The sequence below is a fragment of the Elgaria multicarinata genome, chromosome 13, assembly GCF_023053635.1.
Source record: "Elgaria multicarinata webbii isolate HBS135686 ecotype San Diego chromosome 13, rElgMul1.1.pri, whole genome shotgun sequence".
In the NCBI taxonomy this organism is placed as follows: Eukaryota; Metazoa; Chordata; class Lepidosauria; order Squamata; family Anguidae; genus Elgaria; species Elgaria multicarinata.
In genome coordinates this window covers 27,981,048-27,994,166 of record NC_086183.1, presented here as the reverse complement: position 1 = coordinate 27,994,166, position 13,119 = coordinate 27,981,048, and the positions used below count along the sequence as shown (strand labels likewise).

The 13,119-nt window shown below is 48.7% G+C and overlaps 1 protein-coding gene across 1 annotated transcript in view; it reads right to left on the bottom strand.

Annotated features, from left to right (window-relative positions):
- Positions 1 to 13,119, bottom strand: part of ATP1A3 (ATPase Na+/K+ transporting subunit alpha 3) — a 32,763-nt gene that overhangs the window by 7,280 nt on the left and 12,364 nt on the right. The window contains exons 8-17 of the mRNA XM_063140365.1: positions 12,673 to 12,941; positions 12,163 to 12,361; positions 11,708 to 11,817; positions 11,245 to 11,379; positions 6,371 to 6,563; positions 5,891 to 6,066; positions 4,963 to 5,099; positions 3,823 to 3,973; positions 2,402 to 2,570; positions 343 to 497 (exon numbers count right to left, since the gene is read on the bottom strand). Of these exons, the coding sequence (XP_062996435.1) occupies positions 343 to 497; positions 2,402 to 2,570; positions 3,823 to 3,973; positions 4,963 to 5,099; positions 5,891 to 6,066; positions 6,371 to 6,563; positions 11,245 to 11,379; positions 11,708 to 11,817; positions 12,163 to 12,361; positions 12,673 to 12,941 (1,694 nt within the window). The remainder of the gene's footprint in view (positions 1 to 342; positions 498 to 2,401; positions 2,571 to 3,822; positions 3,974 to 4,962; positions 5,100 to 5,890; positions 6,067 to 6,370; positions 6,564 to 11,244; positions 11,380 to 11,707; positions 11,818 to 12,162; positions 12,362 to 12,672; positions 12,942 to 13,119) is intronic.

The window sequence follows — 13,119 nt, the reverse complement described above, 5'->3', positions numbered from 1 at the left end:
AATTCTTTGCTCATAATGAGTTGGCGGCCATTTTATCAAATCGGCCACATGAGGCGCTGACCAAGCCTCCGTGCTCAAAATGTAAATAATAAGCAAATCCAACGTTCAACGTGCATAATAAAGGCAGGACCCCCCTAGATACTTCAACTAGTTTGACTGTCATGATTTCTCCCTCTCAAACAACCGTTGAAGCCATACTTCTTCTCAGCACTCTTGTGAGAATACAGTTCCCTGGATTCCTTGAAGGGTAAAATCCATAACAGGTTCAAAACTGTTATGTTTGGGCATTGGGGTTGAAAGGACAGTGGAGGGGGCAGCGGGGGGGCGCAGGGAGAGACTCACCATGTCCGTGCCCAGATCAATGCAGAGGATGGTGATTGTGCCCAGGGGAAGAGGGATGTTGGCCATAATGAAGAGCAAGAAGGGGGTGATCTCGGGGATGTTGCTGGTCAAGGTGTAGGCGATGGATTTCTTCAGATTGTCGAAGATCAGACGTCCTGGCAGGAGGGAGACATATGGGCATAAGGGGGAGAGACAGGGGGCACAGCTGGGGGAAAGCAGGGATCCCAAAAGTCAGAGCCAGCGCCCACTGGCATCATCTTATTTTTATTTATTTATTATTGCATTTATATCCTGCCTTTTTTCCTCCAAGGAACTCAAGGCATACATAATCCTCCCTCCCTCCATTTATCCTCACAACAACAACCCTGTGAGGTAGGTTAGGCTGAGAGTCTGTGAGTGGCCCAAAGTCATCCAGTGGGTTTTCCGTGGCCGAGTGGGGGCTAGAATCCGGATCTCCCGACTCCCAGTCCAACAATTTAGCCACTATACCTCACTGGCCTCCCTAAACCTCATTCTACCCTCCTCTTCCTCTCTTGTCCCACCCACCCACCTACACCCTTCTTCATGACGCAGAGCAAATAACATCTTCCCTCTTCCCTTTTAAGAAGGTCTTGGGACGAAGTAGAAGAAGTCCGGGAACAATTCCCCCCTGGACAAGATAAGAAGCAACAATTTTGGCCTCTGAGGGGAACATAATGTGCATTGAGTATTAGGAAAACTCCTCAATGAAAACAAGTTTACCAATGGAAGGAGCTACTGAAAGAGGTTGCTTTTTGGGGTGGGGAGGAATCTCTCTCTAGTACATTCTTCAACTGGCCTAGCTGTTTTTTCTCTTCCCAAGGAACCCTGGGAATTGTAGTTCTGTGAGAACTGAGAATTTACGACACCTTCATCAAACTACAATTTCCCAGTAATTTTTTTTTGGGGGGGGGGAGCCAGTGGCAGCTGAAACAGAACAAAAGTTGAACCAATGCATGAAAATGGCAGGAAAGCAGATTTCTGCTAACCATTAGGATAAATTTTCAAACAGGAAGAGACGTTCTGCCTATCTCAAGAGGTGTTGAGCTTTCCTTCGCTGGAGGTCTTTATGCAAAGGCTGCACAGCCGTTTCTCAGGGATGCCATCATTGCATTGTCCAGTTCTATGATTCTGCGACAACCGGTCAATGTTTGTGGTACGAATATGCACTAGGGTCCTCTTCTTGGGAGATATTGAAGAAAACATTGGACAAACTTCTATTGGGGGTGCTGTACGTAATGAATTCTTCCTATAGAAAGTGGTTGGATGTGATTGTCCACAGGATCCCTATCAAAGTTTGCGCAAAATGCAGCAGCCAGAGTGATAACTGGAACAAGGAGGTTCGAACATATAACACCGATTCTGCCCCGCTTGCATTGGCTGCCTATACGTTTCCGAGCCCAATTCAAGGTGCTGGTTTTAACCTATAAAGCCCTACACAGCTTGGGACCACAATACCTGATGGAACACCTCTCCCAACATGAACCTACCCACACACTGTGCTCAACATCTAAGGTCCTCCTCCGAGTGCCTACTCCGAGGGAAGCTCGGAGGATGGCAACAAAGGAGAGGGCCTTTTCAGTGGTGGCCCCCCAATTATGGAATGATCTCCCCGATGAGGCTCGCCTGGCACCAACACTGTTATCTTTTCGACGCCAGGTCAAGACTTTTCTCTTCTCCCAGGCATTTAACAGCATTTACCAACGGTAAGTTTGTTTGTTTTTAACGGACCCCAGAACGGTTGTTTTTAAATGGATACCGTTGTTTTTATACTGGTTTTTTATGTTTTTGATGGTTTTAAATTTTGTATACTTTTTAATGTTCACTGTTTTTAACTTTTTTAAACCGCCCAGAGAGCTTTGGCTATGGGGTGGTATATAAATGTAATAAATAAATAAATAAATAAATAAATAAATAAATAAAAGGTTTTCCCTTCAGAAGCGAAACTTTAACTGTGCTGACAACTGAGTCCTTCCCTCACCCACATCGGTCCCTGGCCTGGATCTACCCCTCCTTCCCCAAGGCAATCTCTGTTGCTTACCCTCCTCGACTCCGGTGACAATAGAAGCAAAGTTGTCATCTAAGAGGATCATGTCAGCGGCCTGTTTGGAAACGTCAGAACCAGCGATGCCCATAGCTACTCCAATGTCGGCCTTTTTCAGAGCAGGCGAGTCGTTCACGCCGTCACCTGTTACTGCCACAATCGCACCCTGTAAGGTGGCGGGGGGGAGGGGAGGACAAACACAGTCAGGGAGAACTGTATGGGGCAGTCGGCATGGTAGATAAAGGGTACAATCACACAGCCCATCCAACAGGATTGATTTTGGTGGAGGTAACCACTGAGCCTGTGAGCCTGCAATGGGATATATGCCAGCCTTCCCCAAGCTGGTGTCCTCCAGATCTACTGGACCCCATAATTCCCAGCCAGCATAGCAAATGGCCGTGCTGGCTTGTAATTCCGTGAGTTGGAAGGCAGTACATTTGGAGGGCATCAAGATGGGGGAGGCTGGTGGCTCAGATATCAGTAGGGCGGTGAATCCACTCCAGGTTTCAGTCAGAACTCTAAAGGAGGTCTCCAAGGTGCTAAATCTATTTTGGGGGTTTGGTTTGGCACATTGGAGAGCTCCTTTAGAATTCTGGCTGAAACTCAGCGCGGATTCATCGCCCCACTGACATTGGAGCCACCAGCATCCACTGGGTATGTCAGCCATTTGCTTTTCTTTCTGTGTGTGTGTGTGTGTGTGTGTGCTTTACTTGCCCTGCTCCTGTACCTTTAACAACAGGTTGATCTTCAGACATAGGTCAATAATAACACTGGCCTTCATACCATAGCAAACTTCACCTGCTGATTTCTGCAGATAAAGCTGCTGTTAACGATGCAAGAGCAGAGTGGGAGAAAGATTTTTTGGGGGTGGGGGTGGGGGTGGGGTGGGGGAGTCAGCTGGCAAACCAGATGCTAAACTGTTCTTGGACTGTACTGCTTTAGAGGCAGGCAGGGGATCTTACAATCAAACTTTTCCCCATGGGGAGAAAAACGCCCTGCACATACAAAGATTTTTACCACTTCATCTCTAGCTATGTGAATAATGCTCTTAAAAGGTTCACATGTGATTTTGTTGAATGAGTTGCTTAATTCTCAGTTGTGGGAAGCCAAGGCTCATAGGAAGTAGCCTGGTGGGCTCTGAGTTCAAGTTGCCACTGACTTTGCGACACAGCTAACACTACCTGGGTGCTTGCTACTGCACCTTCTCTGAACCTCTCCATTTGTAGGGAAAGGGATTTTGTACAAAGGGGTCATCCATCTTTCCTGCTGTCTCCTCCCCTTAGAACTCAGCCTGCATTGGCTGCCTCGAATGGCCCATGCTACAGAGAAGAGGGGCTTGGAAGATTTGCCACTAGGAGGATTGGCGTGGGACATGAGGCGTGGGACATGCCAATTTGGGATGCCTCCTGAGGTCCTACCTGTCTCTGGCAACCTTCCACAATGATGAGTTTCTGTTGCGGAGAGGTACGGGCAAAGACAATCTCAGTGTGGTTCCGTAGAATCTCATCGATTTGCTCCGCGGTCATGTCTTTCAAGTCCGTGCCGTGGATCACACAGGCTTTGGCATCCCTAAGTAGGTAAAGATACGAGTCATGGCAGGGAAGTGGTGTCAGCTAGACATCAACACACACACACACACACAGAGGCCTGATCCTATCACTGGCTAACCCAAGGGGACTCCCCGAGATGACAACTTTGGAAGGGGCGACTCTTAACACCAGATGGAACGGCTATTCCTTCTGGGTGCCATCTTGGAGCCCCTGCTTAAGTGGAACTGCAGGGGGTCAAGGAAGAATGGAAGGTAAGGAGAGGCCAGGTAACAGGTAGGGGATCCCACCAGGGAGAATGGAGTAGTGGGGCAGGACCTGGTGTATAGGATGTGAGAGTCAGCCACCTTGGCACATGGAGAAGTAGGGAGGAGTAAATCTGTTACAGAAATGCGAATACTCTATAAGAGCTCAACAAACCAGGCAGGATAGGTGCAGAAAGGAGTGACAAGTCCTCTGGGCTGGTTTGGGATAGATAGATAGATAGATAGATAGATAGATAGATAGATAGATAGATAGATAGTATAGTATATATATTCCTCTGTCCCTCCAAATAGCTCTGAGGACATATCTACCCAACCCTTTCCCCTGGGAACTGCACTCCTCTGAGAGCCCTCACTCAATGACAATTCCCAGAATCTTCATACAGGCCACCAAGGGAGTGGGACGTAACAATTAGATAGAAAATAAAGCCAATGTAAGTGTGTGGTGGATACTCTTAACGTGGGTTTCCAAAGTCTATGAGCCAAGCCCAGACTTTATTTGCTCCATAGAGGAAACTACCTCCTAATATGGTGGCAAAACATCAACCAAAGCCAACTCCCCTCAGGTGTGTTTCTTCTTTACTCCAATCCATGTTGTTCTAAATGTCCTGACTCTGTATCTTCCACAATGTCTGTACTCACTTTGCTTTCTCCACAACTCCATATGTTTTTATTCCTCCGTTTCCTCCACACACACACACACACACACACACACACACACACTTCACTCTGTCTGCTATCCCCTCACCTGGGGTTAACTTGGCTGATGGGAATGTTCAGTCGAGCGGCAATGTCTTCCACTGTCTCATTGCCTTCAGAGATAATTCCCACACCTTTGGCGATGGCCTTGGCTGTGATGGGATGGTCACCTGTTACCATGATTACCTGGTGGGCGAAAGTGGTGGTTACCAAGGGAGTCCCAATGAGGAGACTGAAGACCAAGAAGATTGTCCAGCAAACCAAGAAGACCTGTCTAGTTCAAACTAGTCCAGCTTTCCATACTATCAGGTAGAGGTTTAGAGGGAAGTACAAGGGGCCTCGATGGCAATCGTTAGCTAGGATGGCCAAGATGGTTACCAAGGTGATGCAAGTTCCTTCTTGATGCCACTCTCAGTGTGTATGCTGGGTTGAATTCAGGCCTAAGGTGTCACAGCCCCTCTTGCTGCTATTGGTTCAGCTACCCTGATGTCACTGAAGGCTTTGCAGACCTTGAGCCAATCAGCTCACTGCCCAGGGACAAAGGCAGAACCTTTCATTCTGGATCATTAAGTCTATGGGGAAATTGAGCTTTTATTTATTTATTTATTTATTTTTATTTAAGCATTTTTATCCCGCCATTCAGCCAAAAAAGGCTCTCACGGCAGCTTACAAAAAATTTTCTTCACAGTCCCTGCCCACAGGCTTACAATCAGGTTTACCTTGGAGGTGTAAACCAACTGTGCAGTTTTAGAGCTTTTCACCAGAAAGGGACATAAAATATGTGCTGCTGCTAAGGCCGGACTGCTCCTTCACAGAGACGGATGCACCCAAGCAATGCGCAAGGCATCAGCCCACAGTGGATTCCATCTCAGCACTGGGCAAAGTGTGCTTCCATAAAGCCACCAACCAACTCACTCAAAGGATAACTGAATTTTAGCACCTGCAAGTTGGCTTCAAGTCAAGTGACACTGCTTTACCTTGATGCCGGCACTTCGACATTTCCCCACCGCGTCAGGCACAGCGGCACGGGGCGGGTCAATCATGGACATGAGCCCTACGAAGCAGAGGTTTTCAGTGCAAAAGTTGACGTCATCACAGTCGAAGGCAAAACCTTTGGGGTACTGTTCCTCAGGCATGAAGAAATGGCAGAAACCTGCAGGGTGAGAAAGAGATTTTTTAAAAGCTTGGACCATGCCCTGTAGACCAGAAGTGACCCTAAAGATTCCACTTCTCACTTTAGGAGCTTGGAACCCCAACATCCAAATGCACTAGATAGCCACTTGGAAACTGCAATTCCAGTTGCTGCAGAAATCAGTAGGCTCTTTCTATCTGCCTTCCAGAAAACCTCACTCCTATGTTTTGCGAGACGTTGGGCATCCCTGTCCATCTGGATCTCACATTCTTCTCCATCTGCCCCCAGGTAGCTTGTTCCCTGTTCCTCTCCCCACCATCCGTACCCAGCACCCGCTCGCCAAGTCCTCCCAGCTCCAGGTAGGCATTCTGGAAAGCTTCTTTCAGCTCCTCGTCGAGGGGTTGTTCTTTGCCTTGGACCAGGATGGTGGAGCATCGGTCCAGAATGCGCTCAGGTGCGCCCTTCATCACCAACAGGTAGCGGTTATCGTTGGGGTCTTCTGTCTCATGAATTGAGAGCTGCAGGAGGGAGAGAGGGGAGATATACGGTATGGTGGGACATGGGAGGGGGCTTTCTCTGTGGTGGCACCCGGGCTGTGGAATGCCCTCCCCCTGGAGGCCCGACTGGTGCCGGCACTGGCTTCGTTTCGGCACCAGGTTAAGACATAGCTTTTTAACAAAGCCTTCGATGGCTAAATTCACCAGCCTGCACACTGTCATGTTCTAATTGGCTTTTACTGATTTAAAATTTCATATTGTTTTTAACATATTAATGGTTTAATTTGTTTTAGAATTGTATATTTAATGTTCTATTTTATATGTATGATTTTATCTTTACGCCGCCCTGAGATCCTTGTGATATAGTGTGGGATATAAATGTTTTAATAAATAAATAAATATTAGCACTCCTTGATCCGAAAATACAGACTAGAGCACTAGGAAAACTCCTGAATTCTCTCCATCAGAGGGTTACTAAGAACCTCTCTACATATTTCTGAGAATCAGGTGGAAAATTCTGGACTGTGGCCACTTCAAACTGCAGGGCTAGATCTATGCTACTGCTTTATAGTGGTATTGAAGTGCACTGATAACTGTTGGGACACAATCCACATTCCATATATTATTATTATTATTTATTTATTTATATACCACCATCAATATACTGCTTTCATAGTGTTATTTCTTGTTCTAACACCACATTTGTAACAATTTGACACAAGGTTTAGATCTGGCCCAGGTGGTGGTGGGTGTCACATTTTTAAATGGGCCTCCGTGTACAGACGTTCCCTGCATGTAGTAAACTAGCACTTCAGGGAGAGGACTCCACTAAACTTGTCTCCATCGGTGAAACACTGTTGTTTTTAATGTGGGAGAGCATTCAGTGGCCCACCTGCAAGAGTTAAAGACCAGAATTCATAGAATCATAGAATAGTGGAGTTGGAAGTGGCCTAAAGGCTATCGAGTCCAACGCCCTGCTCGATGCAGGAATCCACCCTAAAGCATCCCTGACAGAGGGTTGTCCAGCTGCCTCTTGAAGGCCTCTAGTGTGGGAGAGCCCACAACCTCCCTAGATAACTGGTTCCATTGTCGTACCGCTCTAACAGTCAGGAAGTTTTTCCTGATGTCCAGCTGGAATCTGGCTTCCTGTCACTTGAGTCCGTTATTCCGCGTCGTGCCCTCTGGGAGGATCAGGAAGAGATCCTGGCCCTCCTCTGTGTGACAACCTTTGAAGTATTTGAAGAGTGCTCTCATGTCTCCCCTCAATCTCCTCTTCTCCAGGCTAAACATGCCCAGTTCTTTCAGTCTCTCTTCCTAGGGCTTTGTTTCCAGACCCCTGATCATCCTGGTTGCCCTCCTCTGAACACACTCCAGCTTGTCTGCATCCTTCTTGAAGTGTGGTGCCCAGAACTGTACTCCCTCATTCTGCCTTCTGAAGAAGGAACGAGAGAGGAAGCACAAGTGCCATGCGTTCCCTCTCCTGAGCTTCCTGTGCAATCTGAAGAGTGTGTGTGTGTGTGTGTGTGTATGTGTTCTCCCCTTGCAGGGATAAAACACACCTCCCTGGGCAAAAAACCACAGAATCAGGCATCAACTTAGCATGGGGCACGGCCCTTTCTGGCTCTGAGGGGAGTTGTTGACTGAGGCCAATGATTCCGGACCATTGCCCATGGGGAATCCTGGCTAATCTTCCCCAGCTGTCAGGGAAGGAGATGGGATTAAGGCTGATGGGCCTGAGAATCCAGGAATGGAGAGCTGCATTGGGATCACTAACTCAGTCCTCTCCATGGCAACTGTGGCCCAGGCTGGGATCCCCCAACATCTGTGTTATGTTTCCAGGCAGGCCATCCCAAGCATTTAAAAACATTGGGCAGTGGGGTGGAGGCATCATGAGTCCCTGTTCTGCAGAGCCAAAGGGAAGTCACACACACATGATCCAGGCCTAACCGACCACCGTTTGACAATACTTTGGGAAGCACCTGTTGAACCCAGACAAAAAGAGGTAAGAGTATAAGAAGAGCTATGCTGGATTGAACTAAGGGTGCATCTAGACCAGCACTCTGTTTACACAGTGGCCAACCAGCTGTCGACCAGGGACCAACAAAGCAGGACATGGTGCAACAGCAGCCTCCCACCCATATTCCCCAGCAACTGGTGTATACAGGCTTACTGCCTCTTGATACTGGTAAATTCTTCACACAGTAGGATCCATGAGCTCCTTTCATGTGGTCCATAGAATAGTTGTGGAACAGTTGGGAATATTGATACTTGGCCCTTGCTTGAATTGTTTTGGGGATTTTTCTGACGACAGAGATCCAGGCTGTTTTGAGCAGGGCCTTCAAGTCCAAATAAAGAAGCAGGATGCGTGTCAAACCTCACCCGAGGCAAAAGGTGTCAAACGTTACACCCAACTTCACCGAATTTTGCTCGCAAACACAGGCCCACCCATTGGAAAGGCAAGGGTACAGTTATTAGAACACAAGCTGCATGTGTACTTTGGTTTGCAGAACCTCTAAATTTTGTTAAGTGGTCTGCCAAGTCCCCGAGCCGTTTTCAAGTGGTCTGCAGAGAAAACAGTTTGAAAACCGTTGCTATATGGAATTAGCTGCCTCCGGGTGTGTTGATGACCACTAACTTAGGTGGCTTTTAAAAAAGAACTAGACAACTCATGGAGACGAGGTGTATTGGCTGGCTAATGGTCATGATACCTAAATGCAGCCTCCATGCAAGGCCGGTGCTACCATAGAGGCCACTCAGGCGGCCGCCTAGAGCACCAAGGTAAGGGGAGGTGCTGAATGCCGCACCCGGAAGCCGCTCTCCCACAGTGGCTCTGAGAGGGCAGCTTCCGGGTGTGCCATTCCGAAACCGCCCACCCGCCCCAGAGTCCTGTCTTTGCTTCGGCTGGGTGGGCGCCCAGCCAAGGCGAAGCCAGGACACTGGGGCGGGCGGGTGGCTTCAGAACAATGCGCCCAGAAGTTGCTCTCCCAGAGTGGCTTCCAGCCGGGCGCACTGTTCCGAAGCTGCCCGCCCATCGGCCCCTCCACCCCAGCGTCCTGGCTTCATTTTGGCTGGGCACCCACCCAGCTGAAGTGAAGCCACGCCCGCCACCCCACCCTACCCCAGCATCCTGGCTTTGCTTCGGCTGGGTGGGCGCCCAGCTGAAACGAAGCCAGAACGCTGGGGTGTGGGTGCGGGCGGGCGGCTTCGGAACAGCACGCCCAGAAGTCGCTCTCCCAGAGCATCTTCTGGCCGGGCACGCCTTTCCGAAGCTGCCCCACCCACCCCAGCATCCTGGCTTCGCTTCGACTGGGCGGGTGGGATGGCGCCCCGCGCCCATGTACACTGGGGGGGGGGTGAAAGCAGCTCACCTGCCTAGGGCGCAAAATAGTCTGGCACCGGCCCTGCCTCCATGAGTACCAGGTGTTGGGGAGAAACAGCGGGGAAAGGGCCTACTTAAAGAGACTAGAAGCAATGTGTGGTTTAACAACTGGTTATCTGCTGGCAGAGATGAATGAAAAATAAATTGGTTAAGGTAGCTTTTGAAAATGGGCTGCGGAATAGCTGAAGGGAATTTTTTCCTGACTGAGATGAAGCAGATGTTGTCACGGAAGGTTCTGGAAGGTGAAAAGTCAATGTTCTTCAGCTTCAATAACTGTATCATGTGGATGGAGACAGTAGTTGTTGGTGAAGGTGAAGCATATGTTTATCTACGAGGGAGAATAAGATAGCTCCAAATGCCATGTAAGAAAGTAGGCTGAGATGTTTACTGTTCTTTATAACTAGGATAGGCTTTTGGGACTAGGAAACAGGTGTGATAGCGGCCCTAGAGTGTCTTGTCTAGAAAATGGCCTCAAGTCACATGATACTTGTTGAAGCTAAGGACTGCTTGGGAGTGCCATGTAATCCACTTGTTAAGATGGCCATGATCTTGTAAGCCATCTTGTCAAGATGGCTACAGTCTAGGGATGAGGCTGTGCTGTGGGACTAAAACAAAGAAAAGCTGGCTGTATATCCTTGAGGGAGGATATGGAGGAATGGCCTGACCAAACACAGTATTGGGTTGGAGTAGTTGCTCCCATATTCCCCTTGGAGTTGAAGACTGACAAGACTAAGGCAGTGAACGTCCCAATAGGCATTCTCCCTTTAATTGAGGAGATGCCCAATTAGGTCCCACCCTTTTATGCAGCCAGCTGAAATCTGAACAACTTTCTTAGATGTTATTGGCATAGGCTGTAATGTAGGAAGGTCAGATCACATGACCATGGCCCTGCCACAGAGAAGAATGTTCTAGAAAATAAGACTGAGGCTATGAGGGAGGTGAATGGATAGTATTCTACCAGAATGTTGGCTGAAGGAAAAAGTTATATGAAGGAAGATTCCGGAAGATGGGATGGGAAGATGAAACTGTATGGTAAATGGCATTTATAGGTGAATGTGAAGAGAATATTAGAATGTCTTTCAGAGAAGGTTCTAGAGAACATGAGCAAAGCTAAAGGAGAGCTCCAGGGAGGGTTGGGGTTTTGGGGTGGGTGGGTGGGGTTACCAGTTCAGATCTCACCCTGCGAACAGCATTCATTTCTTTTAGAACTCTGGTGTGGGGAGATTATTTTGTTCAGGTGAAATGTCGCCCCACCCTGGTCCACCTAAATAAGCTGACACTATTTTGAGGGAAGACAGGGGCAGCCTGAGAGCGTATCTATACCTGGTATTTGTTGGTGGAGTTGAAGGGGATTTCAGCCACTTTTTTGTTTTTCTCCCTCATCAGCTTGACGGATCCAGACGAGAGCTCAATGCATTTCAACAGGGCTGACTCAGAAGCATCACCTGCCACGTCACGCTGTGGGAAAAGGGAGGGGTGTTTAAATGCTGGGGGCACTCTGAGCTTTCATGGTGTCCCACTGGCCATTACCACTTGCCACTCCTCCTCCCCACCCCCACCCCAATTTCACACACCTCACACTGTCAACCACTATAGCATCTTCACTCAGAGAGGAAGGCATAGAAATTAAGAGACTTCACCACTCCCAAGGACATCTCAGTCTGCCATTTTTTTCAGCCCGGCCTCCAATGCCACCCCAAATCCCCAACTTTCCACTTCTCGGTTGAGAGCCAACTATGTGCCTCTCACATTCCCTCATTGGTTGATTGGGTGGACCTGGCCTCACCTTGAGGATGGGCACGTTCTCTTGACCTCCTTTGAAGACAGCTCGGTTGCAAAGTCCTGCAACGTGGGAAAGGGCCAACCAGGTGGGAGAGCTCTTATCAAAGGCCGTACCTGCAAAGAAAAGAAAGGGAGAGGAAGTGGTCAAATTGTGAAGTTCTAGCCCAGCTGTGACTGACTGGGGAGATGCTGCAATGTGCAGTTCAGCACATCTGGAAGACACTTGTTTGGGGAAGGTTGTTCTAGTCTATAGGGGAATGTGAAACTGGACTGTGAAACTGAGAGAAAGAGGAGAACAGGGTGAAAAGACAGAACCTAGAGCATCCCAAGGCTGAGACAAGAGTTCCCTCATCTCATATTGCCTCACCAAGGAATGGCATTATGTCAACTTCCCACCATGTTTCTCACCCCAAGGTAGATGGGGGCTGCATGATCACCCACCCCACCCCAAGCCCTCACCGGACTGGTCCTCAGTAGTGTCTGCCTCATGGATCTGGTTGTCGAACCACATATGGGCCACAGTCATACGGTTCTGGGTCAGGGTCCCTGTCTTGTCTGAGCAGATGGTCGAGGTAGAGCCCAAGGTCTCCACAGCTTCCAAGTTCTTCACCAAGCAGTTCTTGCGAGCCATGCGCTTGGCTGTCAATGTCAGGCACACCTGGGAGAGGAACAGAGGTTCAGTGGTGGGCTGAAGGAAAGGACCCCAAGGGATGCCCTAGGGATGTAAAGATTTGCCAGCAAGCTCCTCACAATTCACACCTTCCTGTTCTTCAAGTGTTGACCCCAATGCCAAGCGTGAAGTACCTCAGTGATTTTCCAGACCCCTCCCTTAAATGTCTAGCTTTCGTTCTTCTCTTTTTTAAAGGAAGCCTCAAGGGCCAATGTGCAGGAAGGTTTCTATCCGGTTGACTAATAAGAACTCGCTCCCATCCCTCACACTTACAGCCCTGATCAGTCTGGGTTACTTACAGTGACAGTAGCCAGGAGCCCCTCAGGGACATTGGCCACAATGATGCCAATGAGGAAGATGACCGCTTCCAGCCAGCTGTAGCCCAGAATGAGGGAGAGGACGAAGAAGGAGACTCCCAAAAAGACAGCCACGCCAGTGATCAGCTGGATGAAGTGTTCAATCTCTCGGGCAATGGGGGTCTTGCCAACCTCGAGGCCCGAAGCCAGTGTGGCAATCCGGCCCATCACAGTGCGGTCACCAGTGGCAACGACAACTCCACGTGCTGTGCCTGGTGGGATGAGAGAGGACTCCATGGGCATATCTACGCTACAAATTTATATTGGATTTATACCAGTTGCATTGGTATGACTACCCTAAAAGAATCCTGGGAAGTATAGTTTTGAAGAACGGGAAATATCTGTGAGAAGTTTCAAATCCCCCTTGGAGAACTACAGTTCTTATGGTTT